The sequence below is a fragment of the Pelodiscus sinensis genome, chromosome 17 (genome assembly GCF_052426305.1).
Source record: "Pelodiscus sinensis isolate ZL-2025 chromosome 17, ASM5242630v1, whole genome shotgun sequence".
Classification (NCBI taxonomy): domain Eukaryota; kingdom Metazoa; phylum Chordata; order Testudines; family Trionychidae; genus Pelodiscus; species Pelodiscus sinensis.
Window position 1 is genome coordinate 14,218,615 of NC_143068.1, and position 23,844 is coordinate 14,242,458.

Genomic DNA, 23,844 nt, shown 5'->3' on the forward strand with positions numbered 1-23,844 from the left:
ACCTTCACATACCCTCAAATCACTTGCTTCGTCCTTCCAAAGAAAACGTTTCTCATTCCTATTAATTTAACTTTCCAATGACTGTATTCCTACTTTCCTTATTCCTTCCACTATGCCCATAGGGCTCCAAACCTTTTGCCTTCCCCTTTCACATGCTTTTTTCTTCTTATGATTTGTCCTGATTCCTGCTAAATGACCTTTTTTTTTCAATGACACAGGAGGATGGGCTTTCCCATTAGCCCCCACACCTCCTAATTCTTTTCAATAGGTAAATCCAAATGTGTATTATTGCAGTCAGCTATTACTAATTTTAAACTTCTCAGTATAGGGTTTTCATAACATCCATGCTGCAGCAGTTGATCTATGCTGCTGACTCTGGGGTGGATCACTCGTCCATGCTCTGTAAGGAGATTTATTTTGCAGAATGTGTCTCCTTGTTAGGGCAGATTTAGCTTCGAGTGATTACATCTTCAAATTCAATTCCCACTAGTTGGCTTTTAGGTTACGTCCTCCCACGCCCTCAAGCTAATTATAACAGTGTGTGAGGGAAAGGTTTTAACTGTTTATTTTTTTTCTGGACGGCCCCCATTTGTGAGTTGTGAAACATCCTTGGGTAGCCTGCGATTCCAGCCAGAGAGGCTGTAGTTATCTATTCGCTAACAAGGGCTTGAGAATCTCCTAAAGTTGCTTGGCAGCCCTTTCCTACTCCTGCGTTGTGTTCCGTGTATATATTTCCAACCAAAATGCCTAGGGCCAATATGGCTTGATGGTCAGCAGGCATTCCTTCCTTGAGAATTTGCAGGAATACTTCCCACAAGCTGTTAAGTCTATTCCAAAACTCAGTGTTTTGCTTTGGATCGGACAGATTTGTAACTAGAGCCCGTTCTTCCAAAGGGAAGATCTGATACCTTTCAATTATCTTCTGTGCCTCCTCTCTATCTTCAGTAATGTGTGGTAAAGGCCCATATAGGGCTGGGCATAGAGAGGAGTAGAGGGGGTAATGTTGGGCCAAATTCCCCCCTAAGCTTGGGAGAGGCTGTGCACTTGCGTGTAAGTTACATTTCTCACTGCAGGGCGGATTTTTGCTTTTCTGAGCTTCAATCTCATCCCTCATGGCTTTAATTTCTTTCTCTGTCAATCTGTCAAATGCTTACAGATCCTTGGACCATGATGCACGTACATGTAGTAGGCAGGGGTGCCTTTCAGCGGTCTGGGGGGTATGCTTAGACTGATCCCCATCCATTTTAGTCATTCAGGGGAGCATCCTGTCCACTACCCGTCTGTTCAGTGGCTTATAGGAAACTAAATCTACACACTCCAAAGAAGGGGTCTGCTGGATCTAGAGTGTCAGACCTTATCAGCAGCTCATGAAATAAGGGGAGTCATCACTCCCTCACATATCTGCTCGGTCTCGAGGTTCAGCTGACCCTCCTTGTGTTCAGAACTCCCTTGTGGGAGAGCCCTGGTGCGGCTGGGATCAGCTTACTTTTCAGAGACCTGGGCAGCGGCATTCACACTCCACTCATTACATTCACACTCAGCATGCTTTTCACACAGAAATTTTCCCACTTTTAGATGCATCTCTCATTATGGACCTCGTCCATATTTGGGGTGGCAAACAACACGTTTCCCCCCAGAACCACAGCAGTTCCCAGCACTGCATAAACCTAGGTGCCTTATGTCCAGACGCAATACAACCTTCTTCCCGTACCCGGGGCGGCACCACCAATACCACAGCAGTTCCCAGCTCTGCATAAACTTAGGCCTTCTCGGGGATAACAAAACAACCTCCCCGGAACCGTTTTGCGTCTGACCTTGTTGCAGATTCAAGAAGTTCGGATGGCGTGAGCCCACAAGAAGCAGACGACCCTACAGGCAGTACTCCTCCACACCCCGGTAGAGATTTCAAAAGGTCTCTTACCTCTCATTTGGCACCATGGGGGTGAAGGGGGATGGTCTGCAGCCGCTGTCGCTGTCTTCAATCAGGCGTTGCCATCCGAGTCACGGCACCAAATTGTGGAAGAAAACATTGTCCTCACTCTGAGTTTGTAAGCAACAAGTAGCCAGAGGCAGTTTTATTACGAGCTGCAGCAAGGGAAAAACTGGTTCGGACGGGGGGGAAGCCCCCCCTCTGAGGCAGATCTTCGAATACAAGCAATTATGAAGCAGTTTATATACTGTCTATTAGATATAATAACAATAACAATTAGTCTCCTTCCCATTACAAACACCAATGGCTAACAGTTATTTAGTTCCACCCAGATGCTCCTTATCTCAAGGTCCCTACCAGAGTCAGCATTCTATCCTTATCTCCGTATGGAGGCGAGAGGCAAAGGCAGCATCTAATTACAGATCTCGTGTTGTCAGGCCACAGACTTAGCCTGACTCTTGCTCTCTTGTTAACAAGACCAAGATGGCTGCACACAAATTCCCTTATTCCCTTTTCCTGCCTCCACAAGCTACACAACTTTATCTACATCAGTTGGGCAGATCTACACAGCACTTATTTTGAAATAGAACTCTCTTCCCCCGACTTCCCTTACTTCTCATGCAGTGAGGTTTACAGAAGTCAGAGTAAGAAGCCCGTTATTTTGAATTTATTTGCTGTGTAGGCATGCACTAAGTTATTTCAGAATAACTGACGTCATTCCAAAGTAACACTGCTGTGTAGACATGCCCCAAGAGTGGTTCTCAGCCTTTACACAGTACTGTAGCTCTTTCAGAAGTCTTTGTCTTGCATTTCTCTTTAAAACCACTTGCTCATAAAAATCAGACATAAAAATACAAATTACCACAGTACACTATTACTGAAAAATTGCATAATTTTTCATTTTTAAAATGTTATTATGAAATAAATCAATTGGAATATAAAGATTTCACTTACATTTCAGTGTATAGCATATAGAGCAGTATGAACAAGCCATTGTATAAAATTTTAGTTTATGCTCACTTTGCTAGTGCTTTTTATGTATCTTGTTGTGAAACTAGGCAGATGAATTAAAGTACCTTTGCAAGACCTCTGTGTACCTCAGAGGTACAATTACCTCAGCTTGAGAACCACTGGTCTACAACACTTCAGAGAGCCAATGGGCTGCTGACTTCATCCAGGCTAGCAACTCTATACCGCAGCAATGTTTTGCACAACTTTTAAATGCTAAGAAAAACATTGCTCTATAGATATCTATTTTTTTAACAAACCATTTTAATACATCATTTTGTAGCTGCTATATTTTGCTTTGTTTTGCTTGTGGAAATATTTTAATTTTTAAATGTTGGTTTTATCTCAACAGTTTATTTTCTTTCACCCTTTTTGTTTGCATTATTTCTTTCTCATTATTTCTGTGTGCTGTTTTACTTTGTTTTTATTCTTTGAGAAACATTTTGAGATTGACATTTTAAAATTGGATAGCCAATTGTTTATGTATGGGGAAGGAGGGGAGTTAAATAAAATCTCCTAGGATTGTTGTTTCCAAATCTAATACGAGCTAACAAATTCAAGCCAAATGCTAGTGAAAAAAAAGGCATATATTATTTCTTAATGAGAGTCATTTAGCAGAACACAATAGAAGGAGAAGTCATACTTTTAAGTAACTAGGATTAAATTACCATTGCTTTGAGCCTCGTCCAACTCACATAGACTTGAAATTAGATCTGACTCTCAAATCACAGCTTTAAAAGAAGCAGTTAGCCATGACATGACAATTTAATGTCCACTGACACAGCATTAATCATGATATACTCTGGTTCTATCATTAAGATAAAACTGTATTTCCCCGAATAGTCCAGCATTAAAATATTATTTCACGTACTGTCATTTTCAAAAGCCAGAGTGATTGTTTCCATGTGGTTACTACATACAGCAGTGGGGGAAATGAATGGCAGAACACAGAACTCTAGATAAATGGCAAATTGCAAAGACTTCAGATCAACTGCAAGTTATTATGCCAGATCCTCCACTCTTGTAAAGCAGCATAATTCCACTGAAGTCATCAGATCTCTTCCAGGTCACACTGACGGTATGTCTACACAGCAAAGCTATTTCGAAATAACAGCTGTTATTTTGAACTAACTGTACTAGCGTCTACACAAGCCAACTGCTATTTTGAAATTAATTCGAAATAGCGGAGGGCTTATTTCAAACTTAGTAAACCTCATTCCATGAGGTATAATGCCTATTTCGAAATAAGCGCTGACGTAGAATAGGGGCTATTTTGAAATAGGGGGCCTCCAGCACTTCCCAGGGTGCCCTGCTGGCCACTCTGACCCCAACCAGGAAACTCCTCTCCTCCCTGCCCCTCGGAGCCCTAAAAGGGGTAGAATCTGGCCACAGTGTCTGTGCCAGCTCCAGGCCTGCCAGTCCAGAGCCAGTATTCGCTGCCCCTGACCCAGTGGCCCCAGCATGAGCCAGGCAGCCAGTGCCAGGCAGCCCTCCACCACTGCCCGGGCCCAGTCCCCCAGCTCCCAGGAGCCTGCCAGGGCCTGGAGAAGGCACTTTCCTGGTCCAGGGCGGAGATCAGGGTAGACCTTACTCAGGTTTTGGGGGAGGATGCCCCCAGCGTCCATAATCTCCAATAGCCTCAGCAACAGCCACACAAGGTAATTCCTGACCTGATGCCCTGCCAGAACCGGTTCCAGCAGGCCTTAAATGCGATTCAGCGTCCAATCAGTGTGGATGCGCTATTTCAAAATAGCAAAATGCTATTTCAAATTGCATTTTGTGTCTAGACGCAAAATAATGCTGCAGCGTAGACATACTCTTAGTGTCTTGCTCATTCTGTCCATTATTAAACATCAGATGTTTGTATATGGCAGGTCTGTATTGAAGCCCAACTAACCAGTCACTTAAAAAGTCCATTATTACCATAGTATGTGAGCGCTTCTCTACTCTTAGTGGAGTTATTCTCACAACACTCCTGCGGGGAAAAGGCTATTGTTCGGGCTTAGGAAAAGGGAAATTGGGAGCAGATGACTAAAGCTTATTTAGGCACCTAAAGATGAAGATGAGTGGATTTCAGAAGTGCGTAGTAGCCTAACTCATTTAAAGACCTAGCCCTGACTTGCATAATATTGCACAGGAAGTCTGTGGCTGAGTAGAGGATGGAAGATTGGTCTCCTAAGTCCAGGTGAATTCCCTAGCCCAGTGGTCTCCAACCTTTTTACACGCAAGATCACTTTTTAAATGACAGAACAAGCCAAGATCTACCGCCCCGCCCTCTCTGTTCTCCTCTCCTTCTTCACTTGCTATCCCCAGCCCCTTACACTGCTGCTTTTTTGCCCCAATTCATCTGTAGGAAGTTTTTCCAACATTTGGCCTGTCTAGACTTGACCAAATGTCAGAAAAACCCCTTCCAGTCCGGGCAGTATTGGGGTCAGATGTAGGTTTAGGGTACTCAGTAAGCCACAGACTTCTGGATGCGAGGGTTTAGGAATTTGGGTTGGGGTATGTGAGGGGCTCAGGGCAGGGGGTTCCAGTGTATGATAAGCTGAGATCTAGGGTCTGGGGGAAAGGGGAGTGCAGGAGTGTCATGATGCTGTGGCCAGATGGGGACTTGGTCCCAATTGGGGGATTGTTGGCCAGGCTTCATTTTCAAATAAAATACTATGTCAAACACAAAAAGTTTCTGCATTGTCTTTATTTCTGAGAAGGGCAGGGAACCTGTTTGGACAGGGTGCTAGTGGGGACAGGTTTCTGCAGCTGGGAATGGGAGAGGGGATAGGGTGCCGGGAGGGCAGGGGACAGGGTGCCAGTGGGGACAGGTTTCTGCGGCTGGGGAGAGAGGGGAGGAGACAGACAGAAGTGGGGGCAGAGAGTCCCCTGCTATCGCCTCCTCCCAGGATTCTCTCCCCCGCCCAGGGAGGTCGGCACGTGCCTCCTATAGCGCAGCCAAAGCCCCGCGGGTACCTGCCCCGGGGCCAAACCCCCTCTCCCGCAGCGCAGCACAGCGCAGCACAGTCAATCCCCTTCTTCCCTCCCCCCAGCACCTGCAGCATGGCCAAACCTCTGCGGGTGCCTGCCCCATGCCAAACCCCAGGGTCGACCCCTGCTCCTGCAGCGCCGGCTGCTCAGGGAAGCCGCTGCACTCCTTCTCCAGGGCCACCGCCCCCTCCCCCAGCATGCAACGGAGCTGTGGGAGGGGAGGAGCCTGCGCACTTCTAGAACCCCCGGAAGTGACGTGGGCTTCAGACAGGACTTCCGTCCTCCCCATGGGAAGCCGGCACTACACTAGAGGTAGGTGGGGGGGGGATGGGGGATGGGGGTGCCCGAACGCCTCGCGATCGACTGGTCAAGGCATCGTGATCAACCAGTTGATCATGATCGATGAGCTGGTGACCACAGCCCTAGCCAGTGTTCCATTTTCCTCCTTGTGGGAGCTGCTGTGCCCTGCTACTATCCTTCAGCATGAGGAACTCAGAACATGAATTTAGGCACTGTGCTCTTGATGAATTCCAGAGCCATGTAGAAATGCTTGGAAACTGAGACACACAGAAAAACACAACAGACCACCGTCACCATATTTTATGGACAAACTTTCTTTTAAATAAAGTTAATCAAGATACTATTGTACTGTAAACAGGACAGTTCAATAGTCTTTGTTTAAATTGCCTGATTATAAGCCTCTTAATCCTGTGAGATGTCTCTGTCCTGTAAACCCCTCTGCAGTAGATTAGAAGTGTATCATTTTTTAAAATTATACTTGCAAAAGCAGACATCGTTTTCAATATCATCTGTTTAAAATTTTGCTTGACTACGATTCCAGTGGCTTCCACGCCAGGGATTTAAAGGTTTAAAGTTCCCATGGTTGGAATCTGTTCCTTTTTTCCTTCCTTCTGTTACATTTTCATTTGCTTAGCAATCACCTACATATCATACTTAGATCTGAGAACATTCTTTTCTCTTTGAATCAGCCAAGGTCAGACTTTCCCAAGTGGCCTCCCCTTTGGGTGAGCCCTTTTGGCCCCACTGATTTCACCTGGAATAACTCATGCTCAAAGCCTCTGAAAACCAGCTCCTAGTGCAGGAGTGGGCAATAACTTTTGATTGGGGGGGGGCACTCCAAGGATTTGAGGTGGTGGGTGAAGGAGGGGATTGGGGTACAGGATCTGGGAGTGGAGTGTTTGTGAAGGAAAGGATTCTGAACTAGAGAGGTGTAGGAGGGTGTGCAGCATCTGGATGGGAATTGTGACCTGGGGCAAGGAGTTGGGGAAAGGAGGAGTAGAATGTCAGGTGCAGTCTCTCACAGGGAGGCACTTACCTTAGTAGGCAGCTCCTGGCCAGCAGAACTCTTGGGAAGGCTCCCTGCCTGCCACAGCCCTGCACATCACTCAAAGTGGCCGTATGCTGGGTCCATAATGTGTCTCTGCACTGCACACCCCATGGAGAGGGGGGCTATGTGCACTGCCCGCACTCAGCTCCCATTGGCTGGAAACCAGCCATTGGGAGCTGTGATAATTGTGCTGGGGTGGGGGAATCACACACAAGCCCCCACAACTCTGGAGGAAAATTGCACATGGCTCCAACTGCTGGTCACTTTGAAGGGCCATGGCAGGCACGAAGCCTGGCTGAGGGTCCCACTGGGCAGTGCATCATGGTGGGCCAGATTTTGCCCGCTCCTGTCCTAGGGACACCATCTTGAAAGGTGGTGAAATGAGTATGAGTGAAAGCTGCTAAGTGCTGCCAGTGGGAACCATGGGTGTTCAGGAATTTTGGGACTGAGCCCGAGGTGTTAAAAGCTAAGCTCTCCAAAATCAAGGTAATTTTTGAAAATGTGGGGCCTTAAATACAGCTAGCCTCTTACCTTGCTACAATGAACCACTGCACACTCTAGTAATAGAATCACACTTACTTCTATTCAAAACTGCAAGGTTTAGGGCTCATGAAAGAAAGTCACTAACACAGGGGTGGCCAACCTGTTCCAGACGAAAAGCCACAAAAGCAGTGGAGACAATGTGAAGAGCTGGGACAAAGTTGTAGAGCAAAAAACACAAACAATACACCACACTGGGGGAAAATAGGTGCAGCTGCTTCGCCCGCCCCCCTTCCTCCCCCCAGCATCAACAACTTTGCCTCGGCTCTTCACGATGTCTCCACTGCTATTGTGGCTCACAAAAAAAGCACTGGGAAGGGGTGAGAGGTGCAAGCTCTGGGAGGGAATTTGGGTGCAGGAGGAAGTAGAGAAGAGGATGCTGGCTCAGGGAGGGGGCTTCAGGCTGGAGAGTGTTGGGGAGCTGAGCAAGCTACAGGCTTGTGGCTGTGAGGGTGCAGAAGTTTGGGCTGGAGTCCATGAGGGGCTCAGGGAAGGGAGGCTGGGAGTATGATGGGCTCAGGACGCAGATTTGCAGTGTGTGGATGGTGCAGGAGTGCTGTGGCAGAAGACTGGAGATAACAGAATACTAGGACTGGAAGGGACCTTGAGAGGTCATCGAGTCCAGTCCCCTGCCCTCATGGCAGGACCAAATACTGTCTAGACTATCCCTGATAGACATTTATCTAACCTACTCTTAAATATCTCCACAGATGGGCTATGTCTACACTGGAGGCTTCTTGCACAAGAACATCTTGCGTAAGGCTTCTTGTGCAATAAGTCTTGTGCAAGAAAACATCCACACTGCCATGTGCGAGCTGTGCTTTTGCGCAAGAGCTCACATGGCAGTGTGGACGCTCTCTTGCGTAAGAAAGCTCTGATGGCCATTTTAGCCATAGGGCTTTCTTGTGCAAGAAATCCCTGCCAAGCATCCACACTGCCCTCTTGTGCAAGAGTTCCTGCGCAAGAGGGCTTACACCTGATAAAAAAGAGCATAGCTCTTGTGCAAGAAGCCCTCTCTTACCACGCTGTACTGTAAATTTCCTTGCACAAGAGCGGGCGGGCAGTGTGGACCCTCTGCAGATTCTTGCACAAGAACAGCTGTACTTGCGCAAGAAGCCGCGAGTGTAGACATAGCCAGGGAGATTCCACAACCTCTCTGGGCAATTTATTCCAGTGTTTGACTACCCTGACAGTTAGGAACTTTTTCCTAATGTCCAACCTAAACCTCCCTTGCTGCAGTTTAAGCCCATAGCTTCTTGTTCTATCCCCAGAGGCCAAGATGAACAAGTTATCTCCCTCCTCCTTATGACATCCTTTTAGATATCTGAAAACTGCTATCATGTCCCCCCTCAATATTCTCTTTTCTAAACTAAACAAACCCAGTTCTTTCAGCCTTCCCTCATAGGTCATGTTCTCTAGACCTTTAATCATTCTCGTTGCTCTTCTCTGGACCCTCTCCAATTTCTCCACATCTTTCTTGAAAAGCAGTGCCCAGAACTGAACACAGTACTCCAATTGAGGCCTAACCAGCGCAGAGTAGAGCAGAAGAATGACTTCTCGTGTCTTGCTCACAACACACCTGTTAATGCATCCCGGAATCATGTTTGCTTTCTTTGCAACAGCATCACATCATACTGCTGACTCATATTCGAGTTGTGGTCCACTATAACCCCTAGATACCTTTCTGCCGTACTCCTCAGACAGTCGCTTCCCATTCTGTATGTATGAAACTGATTGTTCCTTCCTAAGTGGAGCACTTTGCATTTGTCTTTATTAAACTTCATCCTATTTATCTCAGACCATTTCTCCAATTTGTCCAGGTCAGTTTTAATTATGATCCTATCCTCCAGATTAGTCGCAACGCCTTCCAGCTTATTATCATCTGCAAACTTAATAAGCGTACTTTCTATACCAAATCTAAATCGTTTATGAAGAAATTGAACAGAGCCGGTCCCAAAACAGACCCCTGCGGAACCCCACTTGTTATGCCTTTCCAGCAGGATTGTGAACCATTAATAACTACTCTCTGAGTATGGGTATCCAGCCATTTATACACCTACCTTATAGTAGCCCCATCTAAGTTGTATTTACCTAGTTTATTGATAAGAATATCATGTGAGACCATATCAAACACCTTACTAAAGTCTAAGTATACCACATCAATGAGCTCATTCTGGCCTTTGCCTTTCTAATCTTGCCCCTGCATTCCTGTGCTGTTTGCCTATATTCATCCTTTGTAATTTGTCCTAATTTCCATTTTTTATATGACTCCTTTTTTATTTTTAGATCATGCAAGATCTCATGATTAAGCCAAGGTGGTCTTTTGCTATATTTTCTATCTTTCCGACACATTGGAATAGCTTGCTTTTGGGCCCTTAACAATCTCCCTTTGAAAAACTGCCAACACTCCTCAGTTGTTTTTCTTCTCAATCTTGATTGCCATAGGATCTTACCTCTCAGCTCTCTGAGCTTACCAAAATCCGCCTTCCCGAAATCTATTATCTCTATTTTGTTGTTCTCCTTTCTACCCTTCCTTAGAATTGTGAACTCTATGATTTCATGATCACTTTCACCCAAGCTGCTTTCCACTTTCAAATTCTCAACCAGTTCCTTCCTATTTGTTAGGATCAAATCTAGAACAGCTTACCCCCGGTAGCTTTTTCAACTTTCTGAAATAAAAAGTTGCCTCCAGTGCAGTCCAAGAACTTATTGGGTAGTCTGTGTCCCACAGTGTTATTTTCCCAACATATATCTGGATAGTTGAAGTCCCCAATAACCACCAAATCTTGGGCTTTGGATGATTTTGTCAGTTGTTTAAAAAAAGCCTCATCCGCTTCTTCCACCTGAGTAGGTGGCCTGTAGTAGACTCCTAGCATGACATCACCTTTGTTTTTAATCCCTTTTAGCCTAACCCAGAGACTCTCAACACTTTTGTCTCCTATGTCCATCTCCACCTCACTCCAAGTGTGTTCATTTTTAATGTATAAGGCAACACCTCCTCCCTTTTTCACTGTCTATCCTTCCTGAGCAAACTGTACCCTTCTATACAAACATTCCAATCGTGTATTATCTCATCAAGTGTCTGTGATGCCAACAATGTCATAATTGTACTTATTTATTAGCACTTCCAGTTCTTCCTGCTTATTTCCCATACTTCTCGCATTTGTATATAGGCATCTAAGATCCTGATTTGACCTTGCCTCCCAGTTTTGCCCTGACCCTCCTTTCTCTCTGCCATTGTAGCCCACGCTCCCTCCCATTTCCGACCCATCTCCCAGGTCCCCATGTTCTCCACTTACCTGTGGGCTTTGCTCACCTGTCCCCGTCGAACCTAGTTTAAAGCCCTCCTCACTAAGTTAGCCATTCTGTGTCCAAATAGCGTCTTCCCCCTCCTCGAAATGTGAACACCATCCCTGGTTAGCAGTCCTTCCTGGAATAGCATCCCATGGTCAATGAAGCCAAAGCCCTCCTGGAGACACCATCTTCGCAGCCAGGCATTCACCTCCAGGATGCACCTGTCTCTGCCTGGGCCCCTACCTTCGACAGGAAGGATCGAAGAGAATACCACCTGTGCTCCAAACTCCTTCACCTGTACTCCCATGTTTGGGGATGTGGGGGTGCAGGAGTTTGGGGATGTGAGAGGCTCAGGACAGGGGATTCCAGTGTATGATAGGCTCAGGTTTCGGGTCTGGGGAATGCAGGAGTGTTACGATGCTGCGGCCAGATGGGGGCTTGGACCCAGCTGGGGGCTTGTTGGCCAAGCTTTATTTTTAAATATAATATTATGTTAAACACAAAATGTTTCAGCAATGTCTTTATTTATGAGAGGAGCAGGAAATCTGTTTTGAGTCGGGGTCACTGACCCACAGAAAAGTCAGTCGATGCCACACAAGTGAGATGTGAAAAACCAACCACTCCAAAATCCCCCAAGCCTCACTAATGTGGCCCCAACTGTGCTGTTGGGGGCAGTAGACAGGATACTGGAGCAGGGTACTCTTGGGGGGAGGGTCTGGTCGGGGGAGGGGACAAAGACAGCTGGGGCCAATACCTGGGGATCCCAGGTCTCAGGAAGTGCGTGGGCTGCTCTTCTCCTCCCCTAAACAGCTGGTGTGCTTCCTAAAATGCCCGGTCTGTTGTTCTGCCAGGGATTTCCTTCCCCCCTGCTGCCTGCCTGCACAGGGTGTGTGTATGTAGGAGTCCCAGAACTGCATGCCAGCTCCAACTTCTCAGTAAGCACATGCTCTTCCTCTGCTCCTCACAACAGCTGCGTGCTTCCTGAGAAGTTGGAGCTGGCATGCAGTCCCAGGATTCCTACTCCCTCCCCCCTCACCTCCTGTGCAGGCAGGCAGCAGGGGGAAAAGACCCCAGTGGTGTAACAGACCCAGCATTTCAGGAAGCACGCCAGCTGGTTATGGGAGGGGAAGAGCAGCCTGCTCTAACCCAGTTCCCTCCTCTTCCCCAAAGCCAGACTCACCCCTCCAACCCAATCCCCCTCTCCTTCCCTTCCCCAAAGCCAGGCACACACCCTCAACCCAATCCCTCTCCCCCCGCTCTAACCTAATTCTCGGGCCCTGGAGCCGCTGCTGCCTCTACAACCACTCGTCTCCCTCCAGGTGCTGGGGCACATGCGCTTAGTGGCCGGCTTTGAGCATGAGCTGGCCCGGACGCCATGTGCAGCCCAATTCCCCTTCCTCTCCCCCTTCCCTTCCCTAGAGCCAGACACTTCCCCTCCCTGCTGTAACCCAATCCCTCTCCCCCCCAAACTTATGCTCGGGTTCCCGAGCCAGAGCTGCTGTGCCACATCCGGGATGCCATGTGCACCGCCCTTCTCTCCCCTCTCCCCACTGATTCCCTTCCCCTTCTTCAGAGCCAAGCATCTCTCCCCCCAACCTTATGCCTGGGTCCCAAAGCTGCGGCTGAAGCTGCTGCCTGCACTCAGCGGTTGACTGCTAGCACATGCAGGCTGGGACACTGTGTGCGACCTGGCCTGCATGTGCAGGATATGATGCAGTGCACTCGGGGTCGTGAGCTGAACGGCGCTGGCCATGAGCGCACATGTGGCTCTCAGCGGCCCGACCATGACAGCGGCTGACCTGAGTGGTTCTGGGTTCTGTCCTGGTTCCATCAATGCAGCTTGCGAGCCTCAGGTTGCCACTCCTGCACTAGCACTAGCTCAAGTACACAGTATAAGTAGTGCAAGCTTCTCCATGCATATTGTGTTAATGTGCATCAGTCCTAACTTGCAGCAAGACTGATATTTTCTAGTTCTTATCCATCTCTCTGCATGATGCATGGTGGTTTAGGGATAGGCAGCTAAGCAATAGTTATGTTGGGACCACTGCTACTTATGCTACTCATTGTCACCTCATCCTTACTGTGTGCTCCCTTCTGTGTCTGTAGGCATGCATGTTGTCTCATACACTTATCAGGTGGCATGCTGGCCAAATCTGAACAAGACACTTTTGAACAGACCCCCAAATCTTTATTTACTTATTACTATAGTGTGAAAAGTGTTACTCAGGAGTATGGACCTTAACAAAAAAAATAACTGTTCTGACCTAGAAGGAGCTCTTTTACCATAGGAATCATGTTTTTGTTATATATGAGTGGAGCCTAGAAATTGGACTCCTTGGTATTCACATAATATAAAAAGGAATAAATAATATGGTCACTAATGATTAGGAAAAGGCCACTAAATATTTTACAATGAGAAGCTCCTGGATTTCTAACGCTGATCTCAGTCATTCTGAATTTTCACTAGTGTACTGAGCTCAGAATCTGGCCCGAATATATATTATGTCCATTTTTACAGTGCTATTTAAAAAATACTCTTAGGATGCTGAGTTACTGGAACTCCCAATGACTTCCCATGCTCAGCCACAAACAGCTTATATCATTTAGGGAAAATGTTAATTGGTAAGAATATTAGGAGCTTTAGTATGAGTGGCACTGTACTGGGGCAGCTCCGCACCTAGAAGGTTAAAGAGGCTTCTGTGGGCACTGGCACCCTCAGCCCAGCTCACTCGTGAAGCTCGACAAGGCTGGCAGGTCCTGACAAGGAAGCTACCGGACCCAAAGCCAGATGACATTCTGAAGCAGCAAGACTCCCACTCAGCACTTTACACTCTGGAAGAATGGGTTGCTGTTTGGGGAACGGCTAGAGAGCACTGGCTTCCTGAGTCTTCTCAGAAAGGGAAATGGCCTTACTCTTCTTCCTTCTCTTTGGCATCCCAGAAACCCAGGACTTTGCTTTGTGTGAGTCGCAGAAGCAGCCTGACAACTTGGTTGGACTGTTTTAACTCCCCATGCAACAGGGCAAAGGGCCTAAGGAGCACAACTGTGCTCAGGATGCTGAGACGGGCAGTGCTCACACTCCCCAGGAATGATAGAGAGGTCTTTCTCATACCTTTTGGCAACTAAATTTTGTATTGGTCTGGGAGGCTTGCATGAATCTGCCTTCTGCTACCTCCATCTATTTGCTTCTAGCTGCCTAGCAGCCCAAAAGAGCAATACACTACAGCCTTACTGGCTTCCTGCACACCTGCTCCTGCCCATAACTCCATAAGGTGCTCTTACATTAAAGACAACACAGGGCTTTGCCAGCGTGCAAATCCATTTGTGTCAAGGGAATCCATAACCTGGAGTGGGCAGGATGATAATCAGTCTAGGTCCGGGTCACTAGAACATGTCTCACCATTGGGGCCCCTGTACCTTTGCTGTCTGGGGAACGGCCTATAAACATGGCTGAAAGGAGTCATAATACGATATCCTTGTCTGCAAGAGCAGGGGTATGTCTACACAGCATGCGGCCCATGCAAATCTCCAAGCCGAGAGCTACAGGGGTGGGCTTGTGGGGTACTAAAAACAGCTGTGGAGATTTTGCAGTTTGAGCTCTTGAATCCCAAAGCTTCAGCATCTGATCTCCAGCCTGAATCATAATTGCCAGACAATAATTTTTAGCACAGCAGCACAATCCCATCTATTTACCTGGGCTCTGGCACTCGCTCGCCGTTCTCTGTGTAGATATACCCCCAGCCTTCCTCTCCAACAAGAGAAATTAACTGTGCAGAGAAGCCAATTCATGTCTAGATCTTTGGAACATTTAGGGTTGTGGCAGTGTGTTGTTATGGAGACATTGTTCTTTATTAGAGGCATTTGCTTCAGCTGTGTTATTTAAAGCAGCTTTTTCAAATACAGCAGAATTCTCTAAGGGGCTAGCTATTGTATATGCTATACAAAAGTGGTTCCCAAACTTTTTGGCATCACGCCCCACTTCTTGATTTTTGAAAAAACCCTCATGCTGCCAAAAAAAGGCAGCAAAACTTGTTGAGGAAAAAAAAAAGGAACTGAGCGGGGCAGCAAAACTTGATGGGGGAGGGGAGGCTGGGTCGCCTCACACTCCCCTGGAATTTCTTCACCCCCCCAGTTTGGGAACCCATGTCCTATACAAAGGTAGAAATCCCACTGAGGTCTTGCCCTGAATTTTGTATTTGGTGGGACTTTTTCCTGTGAGAAGTCTGGGGGCTAGTCCTTAATTAACACAGCCAGATATCACCCAAAATATATCTTTGCTTAGCATCACTGTAAAGCACAGTGCCCAGTCTGTTTACAGTCAGTCATGTCAGTTAAGTGGATGCATTATATCACTGGGGAAAAGATTAAGTCAATTCTTCTGCATTTAATAAATAATTACAGGAAATCATAAAGTTCCAGGACACTCAGGCACAGAGCAACAAGCCGCTTCAGAGCAGCCCCTTGCCACTTTGAGCAGCTAGCTGCTCTCTGTGGCTCTTTGCTCCAGGTGCCATAGGGAAGAAGAGGCTTCATGCATTGTCCTGGACATCCAGCAAAATCTCTGTTTGTAAACCAGCCAATGGGAGCTCAGAAACCTGCCAATGGGAGCTGAGAGTGTGGGGGCAGTGGGTGAAGACACACCCTCCTGCTGGCACCTGGAGCAAAGAGCCACCGGGACCAGCCTGCCATTTTGAACAGCCTGAGATTTCAGCAAGCAAGCAGCCTGCCTCAGAGTACTGCAGGGCTGCTGGCTGCAAGCTGCCTAGGTATGCACCTCCCAGCTACAGCCTGCTTCTGGGACTCCAGCCTCTCTTCCTCCCTCCAAAACTCCTTGCCCCAAGTCTACACCCCTTCTTGTCCCAGGTCACCATCCAAACCCTCTGCACCCCCGTGGCCTCCTCTAGGTCACAAATCCCTTGCAGACACTGCGCCCCTTCCTGCACCCCCACCCCCAGGCCAGAATCCTCTCTTGCACCAATACTTCCTTCCCAATCCTGCACCCCATTCCCCAGCCCCAAGTCATCACCCAAATCCTCTTCACTCCCTATCTCCCCAGTTTCAACTCCCTCCCAGATCCTGCACCCCCTCCTACAACCTTTTTCCCAGACCAGAATGCTCTCATGCCCCTATACTCTCTCTCAGACCCTGCACCCCAATCCACTGCCCCAGGTCATAATCTCCTCCTTTACCCACACTCCTTATCAGACCTTGCACCCCTACCTGCACCCAACATCTGTCCCAGACCCCACATCCCCTCCATAGAAAAGTGCAGCCCTTGACCACAAAATCTATTGCCTCCCTCACCCATGAAGAAAGCAGATGTGCAAAAGGACTCCTCATCTAGCAGTTCCCCATCAAGAACAGGTAGACCTGCCAAGCAGTTTTGAGACTTTTCCCTAATTGCCTTGGGAATTTCCAGGGTGACGCTTTCTATAAACACATGAGAGTATTTATTGAATTCTAGCCCATTCACTTTTTCTCAAATATAATAACTTTAGTTCCAGGTTAGGTAATTCTAGAGCACCTGTGAAACTAGTGTTCTGGCATGGGCTGCATTAGTTAAGATTCAGCAGAAATGGTCCATAGTGGACTCTGCTTTTTGCCTCTCCTGGCAAAAAAGTTTGATAAAGCTTTTGCTTGCCATGCACGTTGTCTTCATTCTGAGACTCTGGTGATAAACTAATTTTCACATGGATTGCACAAGTACATTGGAAGAAAAATATCATCTGTTGCAGGCATCCCAAAAGAAAACCATTCAGATATAAAACAACTAGATTTTACTCCTGATGCAAAAGCACAACAGTCCCACCAACAATCCAGCACTCCCATGTTAAATCCAGTGCCAAAGCTGGCACAGGCAAGTGTAAATTTACATCATTACAAAATGACATAGAACCTCAGTGAATCTGACACTCTATTATTGTATAAAAGCAGTGTAGGGACATGTGGGACTTAGGGTGAGGTAAGATTCCATGTACAGATACAAAATTAAAATTGCACCAGCACCCACGCAGGAGAAAATAGTAGAAGTGTAAAATATATTGACCACTTCTACATATTAGCTGTGTCAGTGGAGACAACATTGCATTAGTATGGTGCTAGCCATTTTGGGTCCTTTACCATCTGATCCGGAAGTCAATGGAACTTCTGGCTGAGGTAAGAGTACAGAGTACACAAATTGTCTCGATCAATTGCTTCTGTGTATGTCCAACACCACCAATGAAACCAGATATGGGTTATACCAAGATATCCATTGATCCATGGAAGATTAAATTATTATTTTTTAAAGCATGGTTATATCAAAAAGTTCCTTTTATTGTGATTTTCATTTTACTTCGTTTGCAGACTACTAGGAGACCTACCACTCTCCTTTGAAGATGGCAAATTCTGACAAGTCTAAGTGTGCATATGTATACCAAAAATGTTATTCGTGATTATAAATGAACATTATAACCTTCATAGCAAAAGGCTGGTTATTTAAAATATATAGACATATGTGCACACAAACATTCCCTTTGTTATGTTATTTTAAAAAACACCAAAAGGCCGTAGAAGTGTTTTAACAATAAATAATCTACTTTTCTATAAACATACAAAATCATGCCAGCAAGTACAAAATAGTGATACAAAGTAATAATTGAAAGATATATTCACTTTATAACTCTAATAATTTATTTATGAAATATATCCATATATATAATATATATATAAAAATTGACGAAGACCTTACCCTTTCTTGTTTCAATGTCTATTGCCACTATTTAACCTATGTATCCATTTGTATTGTGAAGCCAAAAGTTCAGTTCTATTCAATTTACAGTTTTTGTTTTGGTCTCCAACTACCTTCTGATAAAACATGAATGTCATTTGCTCATAATTTCACCTAGGAGGATTTGTATGACAGTCTAACAAAGGAATATTCAATGCCACAAGTTAGGAAATTCTTGTTACATTTTAAACCATATCATTTGGGAGTAATTCATCCTCTTGCTTGTTCTTTTGTTTCCCCCAAAAAACAGGCCAGTCCATACTTGCTAATGAAATCACTTTTGGTGATAAATTTCCAGGGATCAACATTGTCTTTCTTCCCATATTCTTGACATTTCCACAATCCGTCAACTCCTCAGAGAAGTGGTTTGAATCAAGGATTAAAAACATGTCTTGAAATATCAGCAAATAGGAATGTATGCACTGTGCATATATGGCACAGCACGTATGAGATGGTCTAATATAGTAAATTATTTTGAATGTATGAAGCTTTAAATGATTTTGTATCTTTCAGTCTTAGTTTCATCCTCAGCAGCTTCTTGTTGGTAGATAATTAGAGTTTCTTTCATCAACTACATTGTATCCCTAGATATTCATTGTAGAAGTGTTTCTGGATTGAACTTTCCAGCACAGAAATAATTTGTGCCTTAATTAAGCAACTTATTGAATACTTACTGTATACTGCTAACTTGCTATATTTTATAATGATATAAATATTAACCATTCATATTTATTCTGCATAGATACTGTCATTTAAACATCTGCCAACAAAGTTACAATATGATGATTCAGACTTGCATCTGTTAGTAAGAGACATATTTTGTTTCCATTTATCGGTAATGCAAATTCTTATACACATAGTTCTCTAATTTATTAGATTCTCCAATTGTAATTGCCCGCATAAAGCTGAAGCAGTGTACTTCATATAGGCATCAAGCACTAAGTGCAACATTAAGTTTCTGTTGTATTATTTTTAAAACCAGGTTAAAAAAGGTCATTCTTGGATCTCTGTGTTGCTATAGTTTGAATATTCCTTTTTCCCTCCACCCCCCCTCCCCCCATGGTACATCCTGTACTGCATGGTTTATGAGACTCTTGTTGGACAAGTATAAAAGAATGCAAAGCTCTTCCCACAGGTTCACGTGCCCTCAAACTGGCATCAGTGCAATAAGGTGTTGCACATTGCTGGATTATCTATTGGCAGCAAGCCTGAAGCACTCCAAAATGTCCATCTCGTAGGAGATTTGTAGCTTTAGGTCCTTGCTTCTGAGCTTCAGCAAACAAACTTTAACCTTTAAAAAATAAATTTGAATGAAAATTGCTGGATTATACTGCACTGTATGAACCTGCTTTTTGACAGCAGCCTTGCCATGACCTCAGCAAAACTGTGGGTGCAAAACTGTGCCCAGGACTATTTGTGGGTGCAGTGACTAACACTTGGAAATCTAATTATATCTGATTCAGAAACAGTGTTGTAAGGATGAATTCCAATCAGGAGGTTCTAATCCAAGAACCTCCCTGGCAAATGGCAGCTAGGAAGTTCCAGATTTGGCATGTCTTGTTCCACTGGCTGCTGTGATCAAGCTCAAAATAGAAAGCATTTTGCCACAATTCTGATGTGAAGTGAGGTTTGTGTAAAGAATAGATTGGGGAGTGTAGGTGGAGAGGGTTAACTGAAATCAGAATCTAGGTCAAATTTACCTCTTCACAACTGGCAATAAACCAGATTTACTGTTCTTTCTAAATATTTTCTCCACCCAACTTGCTCCACTTTCTGTGTCTTGGCAACTTAAGTTTTACTGGAATGATACATGAACAGATGTGTCCAAAGTTGCTCCAAGGGAAATTGAACAAAATCAAACATAAGCAAACAGCCACTAAAAACACCAAAACATGTGACCAGTGCCAATAAATGTGTTGTCTTAATGCCTGAGACACAAAATCCTTAGAAGTCCTGGTTGATTTCACCATCATTAACTGAAGCCATTCCTGTGAGAGCATTTTAAATATGTCTGCAATGTAATGAAGTTACAAAACAAAGCATTTGGCCAAATTTTGCTCTGATATGATACTTTGTGGATTTGAAGTAAGGGCAAGATTTAGATCTCTGTATGCACAGGAACTGAAATTAATGTTTCTATCTAGCACAAAGTAAAACTTGCACATACCTCTCAGTTCAGAAACTGCCTAGATCCTCTGTGCTAATGAATGAAGGCATGTTCATTTTCTCTGTGCTGCTCTTTCTCTGCTGTCTTTTTCAGGAGTCCCTGATTACTGTGGAAAAGATAATGAGTTTAAGATTATTTTAGTGTTACTATTTCAGTTTTGTTAAGTGCCAATTCAGGTAACACACTTTTCTTGCAAAAGATTGAAACAGGCATATGCCCTGGATTTTTTTCCCTTTTGTCTGAAAAGAATGTAGGATTAATCATGCACTGAATTACCCTATTTATTTTCCCATCTAGACAGGAGCTCTGCTATTTCATGGATGCTATGTCATTTAAAAAAATCCAGAAAGCTATACTGAATTCTATGAGAATTTAATTGAGAAACTACAATTTTGTTGATCATTTAAATTTATTGTGTGCAGCTTGATTAATTCATTTGAATGAAATAGCTAATTTTACATATGTTCAGTGATGTTCAAAATTTACTTATTCATTAATTATTTTAAAAACAGAAAATCACAGAGCCTCACCATCTGTTCTCTTGGGTTCTTTTGCAAAACAACATGCATTGTTTGTCATGTACGTCCAAACAAGAACACCGTGATAAAGACCAGTCTAAAGACTCTGTGCTCCCACAAAGCTGTCCTGTAGACCTTTTGCCTCTGAAACTGCCTCGGTAGTTAGACAATCCATATGGTACAGTCCTCCTGTAATGAGAAACACAGACACGATACAGTTTTAGGAACTACTTTGGGTACAGTTCAGTATCTGTTTCTATTCATTTATATGTTTCCATTAAATAAAATGTTCTATTGGTCTGGGGCTCCTGAACAATTCGTTCATGCCACAAAATTCAAATGAAGTCTGTATTCACAGAGAAAGTCATTCCCAAACCAGATTGCAACTCCTCCAAGTTGAACCCGCACTGTCAGAGAAAGATAAAATGTCATTATGTGAAAATGCACTCCTAATAGCAGAAAACATCAGCATGGAAAACAAAGAATGTAGTTTCTACAGTGTTACTTGTTAATCACAATATACCAACTGCCTGAGAACTGAATGGAAATACCACGGGTGGTGGTTTTAATTCTCACTAGTCCTTATTTTTACATATGAGCCAGTCTTGATTCTTTATGTAGAATGTTCCTAGAGAAATTACACATTCAGGGCCAATGATTTACACCATCTGAGAAGCTGGCCCACAGATACAGCTGCCACTTTCACTAGCATTGTTACCTGTCTGTTTAGTTCACTGCGTAGTGCTTGGCACATAGCCCCAAATCCATAAATATGGGAATTAAGTGAACCATCCCCCTAATATGTAGATCAGCAATTGTGGAGGCAACAACAGTCCAGCTCCTGGAGCGCAGAGACTGTTAAATGGCGCAACTACTGCTGATCTGCTAGAGACTATAATCATATCAGGAAAAAATCCTCCTTAGCAGTGTTCTCTGTAAGATGTGTGCTTGTGCGGCTGCTAAGGAATGATTCAAATGCTTCCCAGCTGATTAGCAGAGCGCCCACAGCTAGGTTTTCTATTTTGTTGTTTCTATTGGTGGTGCACATTAACACATGCCTTGATGCACATACATTTATTCCACACGTGGACTGAAAAAATCCACACATGGATGGAAAAGATTAGAGGGAACATTGCTCCTTTTCTGAGTGGGTGCCCATTCTGGAAAGAGGTTTTTCTGAGTGGGTGCCCATTCTGCTAATATCCCAATGCATATGCTTACTGGCAGATGGTGTGAATATTATCATGAGAATTATGAGATATGTTTATTTATTACCACCATGTGGCAACCACATAGCATTTCTGAAAACCCAGAAGACAGCTCTAATTTATGCTAGGGTCAGACCAATCTATCCAACCCACATTGTTGAAAATAGAAAAAAAATTCAACTTATTTTTAAAGGAAATGGGATGAGGGAAGAACAAAAGAAGTATCATTTTGACAAAGGGCTTCAGAACAAAGTGACTGACTGCGAGTGATTAACTGTTAGACAAATATTGCATGGTTGGAGTGCTCAGTTTAATTTGTTCTCATTTAATCCCATTAGGCTGGCACTAGGAGATCTTCAAGTTTACTATCAGTCCACACTTCAGGGGGAGGGATGAAGGAAGGAACTGAAGAGTGTAGAAAAATATCTTCCTGCTGTCTGCAAGAACACCACAACCTCTGAAGATTTTGATTGCTATTCTCTAGGGTAATGCACATTATTTATTCAGAGTTATAACACATCATCTGTTTGTGTACTATTTTCACAACTTTTGCTGCTGGAACTGCAGTGAACTTGCCAGGCAATGAGTAAAAACATCCTCTGCCCACATGAAATCACATCCAAGAAGGGAAACGTCTTGGAAGAAAAGAGACATCCCCTCTCTCTCCAGTAGGAATACACAGGAGCTGTGTTGTGACTGGCTCCCTTTCTATCTGCTCTTACATTGTCCTACCTCCTCTAAAGGGCCTAGGAACAGCAGAGCAGAAGTTGATGCTTAAATTAGTAGCATTAAACTCCTCTGGGAATCTCCTCAGGGAATCAAATTTTACAAGGGACAGAGCAACAGAGCAGCTGTACCTAGCTGCACTCCCACCCCAGTGACCTGTTGTCCTGGAAACCCATAGGGGCATAAACACTGAAATGGAACATCCCCGTTCATGGGGAAGGGAAACCATTAGAGCCCTTAAGCCCTGCTCTGCCCCTTCCACATAGTTCAGTTAGTTCTGTTCCAGACGTGCACTGCTTTCATCCTATCCCGTTCTTAAAACTGAGGCTGACCTGGCACATGGAAGTTAGTCATAAAGTTTCATCTAGTGTTACCAGATGGTTTAAAAAAAATACCGGCCACACTTGATCTCAGATTGGGGGGGAGGATCGGCTGGGAGGGGAGTGGGGCTGGCCAGGAGGGGACCGGGGGAAGTGGGACTGGCCTGGGGACATTGGAGGGAGGGGAGGACCGGACAATGGGAAGTAGAGCTGGCCAGGAGGGGGTCGGGGGGAGCAGGGCTGGATGGAGGAAATGGGGGGAGGGACCGGCCGCTGGGAAGCAGGGCTGGCTGGGAGGAGCTGGGCTGGCTAGGGGGGAACTGGTCGTCGGGAACCGGGGCTGGCCGGAGGGGGGCAGGGAGTGGGAGGAGGGGGAACCGGCCGGTGGGAAGCGGGGCTGGCCAGGGCGCACACAGATCCCAGGGTGCTGCCAATCCTGCATACTGTCCCTCTGGGGGCACATGGGCAAGTCTGGCCCCAGGGATTCCATCCTGCCCCGCCCCAACTCCCCTCCTCTCTACTGCATAGTTGCATACTGCCTGGCTGGTAGACATGCTCATGCAGTGTGAGCGTGTCTACCAGCCAGGCAGTATGCAACTATGTAGTGATACTCACGATAATAATAAAAAATGTAATTAGAAAATACCAGACATATATGGTATTTTCTCAATTTGTTTCCCAGACAGAATGCTCAAATACTGGACTGTCCAGTTCAAAACCGGATACCTGACAACCCTAGTTTCATCTTATTTAAAGCTAGATTATGGAAATCTTTTTTCTCATGCTGATGAGCACCTACTCACAAGATTGTAAGATCTTCACGGTAAGGGATAAGCCCATTTGTAGAGAGGACATTGTGGATGCGTCTAGACTGGCAAGATTTTGCCCCAAAGCAATTGCTTTTGCGCAAAAACTTGCCGGCGGTCTACACTGGCTGTTTGAATTTGCGCAAGAGCACTGACTTTGTAATGTACAAAATCAGTGCTTTTTGCGCAAATACTTTCACGCTCCTGCTCGGGAAAAAGCCCTCTTGTGCA

At 45.1% G+C, this 23,844-nt stretch overlaps 1 protein-coding gene across 3 annotated transcripts in view; it reads right to left on the reverse strand.

Moving 5' to 3' along the window:
- Positions 1-23,844, reverse strand: part of EDN3 (endothelin 3) — a 145,630-nt gene that overhangs the window by 93,691 nt on the left and 28,095 nt on the right. For 2 of the 3 annotated variants that reach the window (XM_075901119.2, XM_075901120.2), the window contains exons 3-4: positions 20,566-20,742; positions 20,036-20,141 (exon numbers count right to left, since the gene is read on the reverse strand). In XM_075901119.2, coding sequence (XP_075757234.1) covers positions 20,069-20,141; positions 20,566-20,742 — 250 coding nt within the window. In that variant the 3' untranslated portion in view covers positions 20,036-20,068. Of the gene's footprint in view, positions 1-17,393; positions 19,160-20,035; positions 20,142-20,565; positions 20,743-23,844 lie in introns of those variants that run through there. The other variant, XM_075901118.2, reaches the window with a different exon arrangement.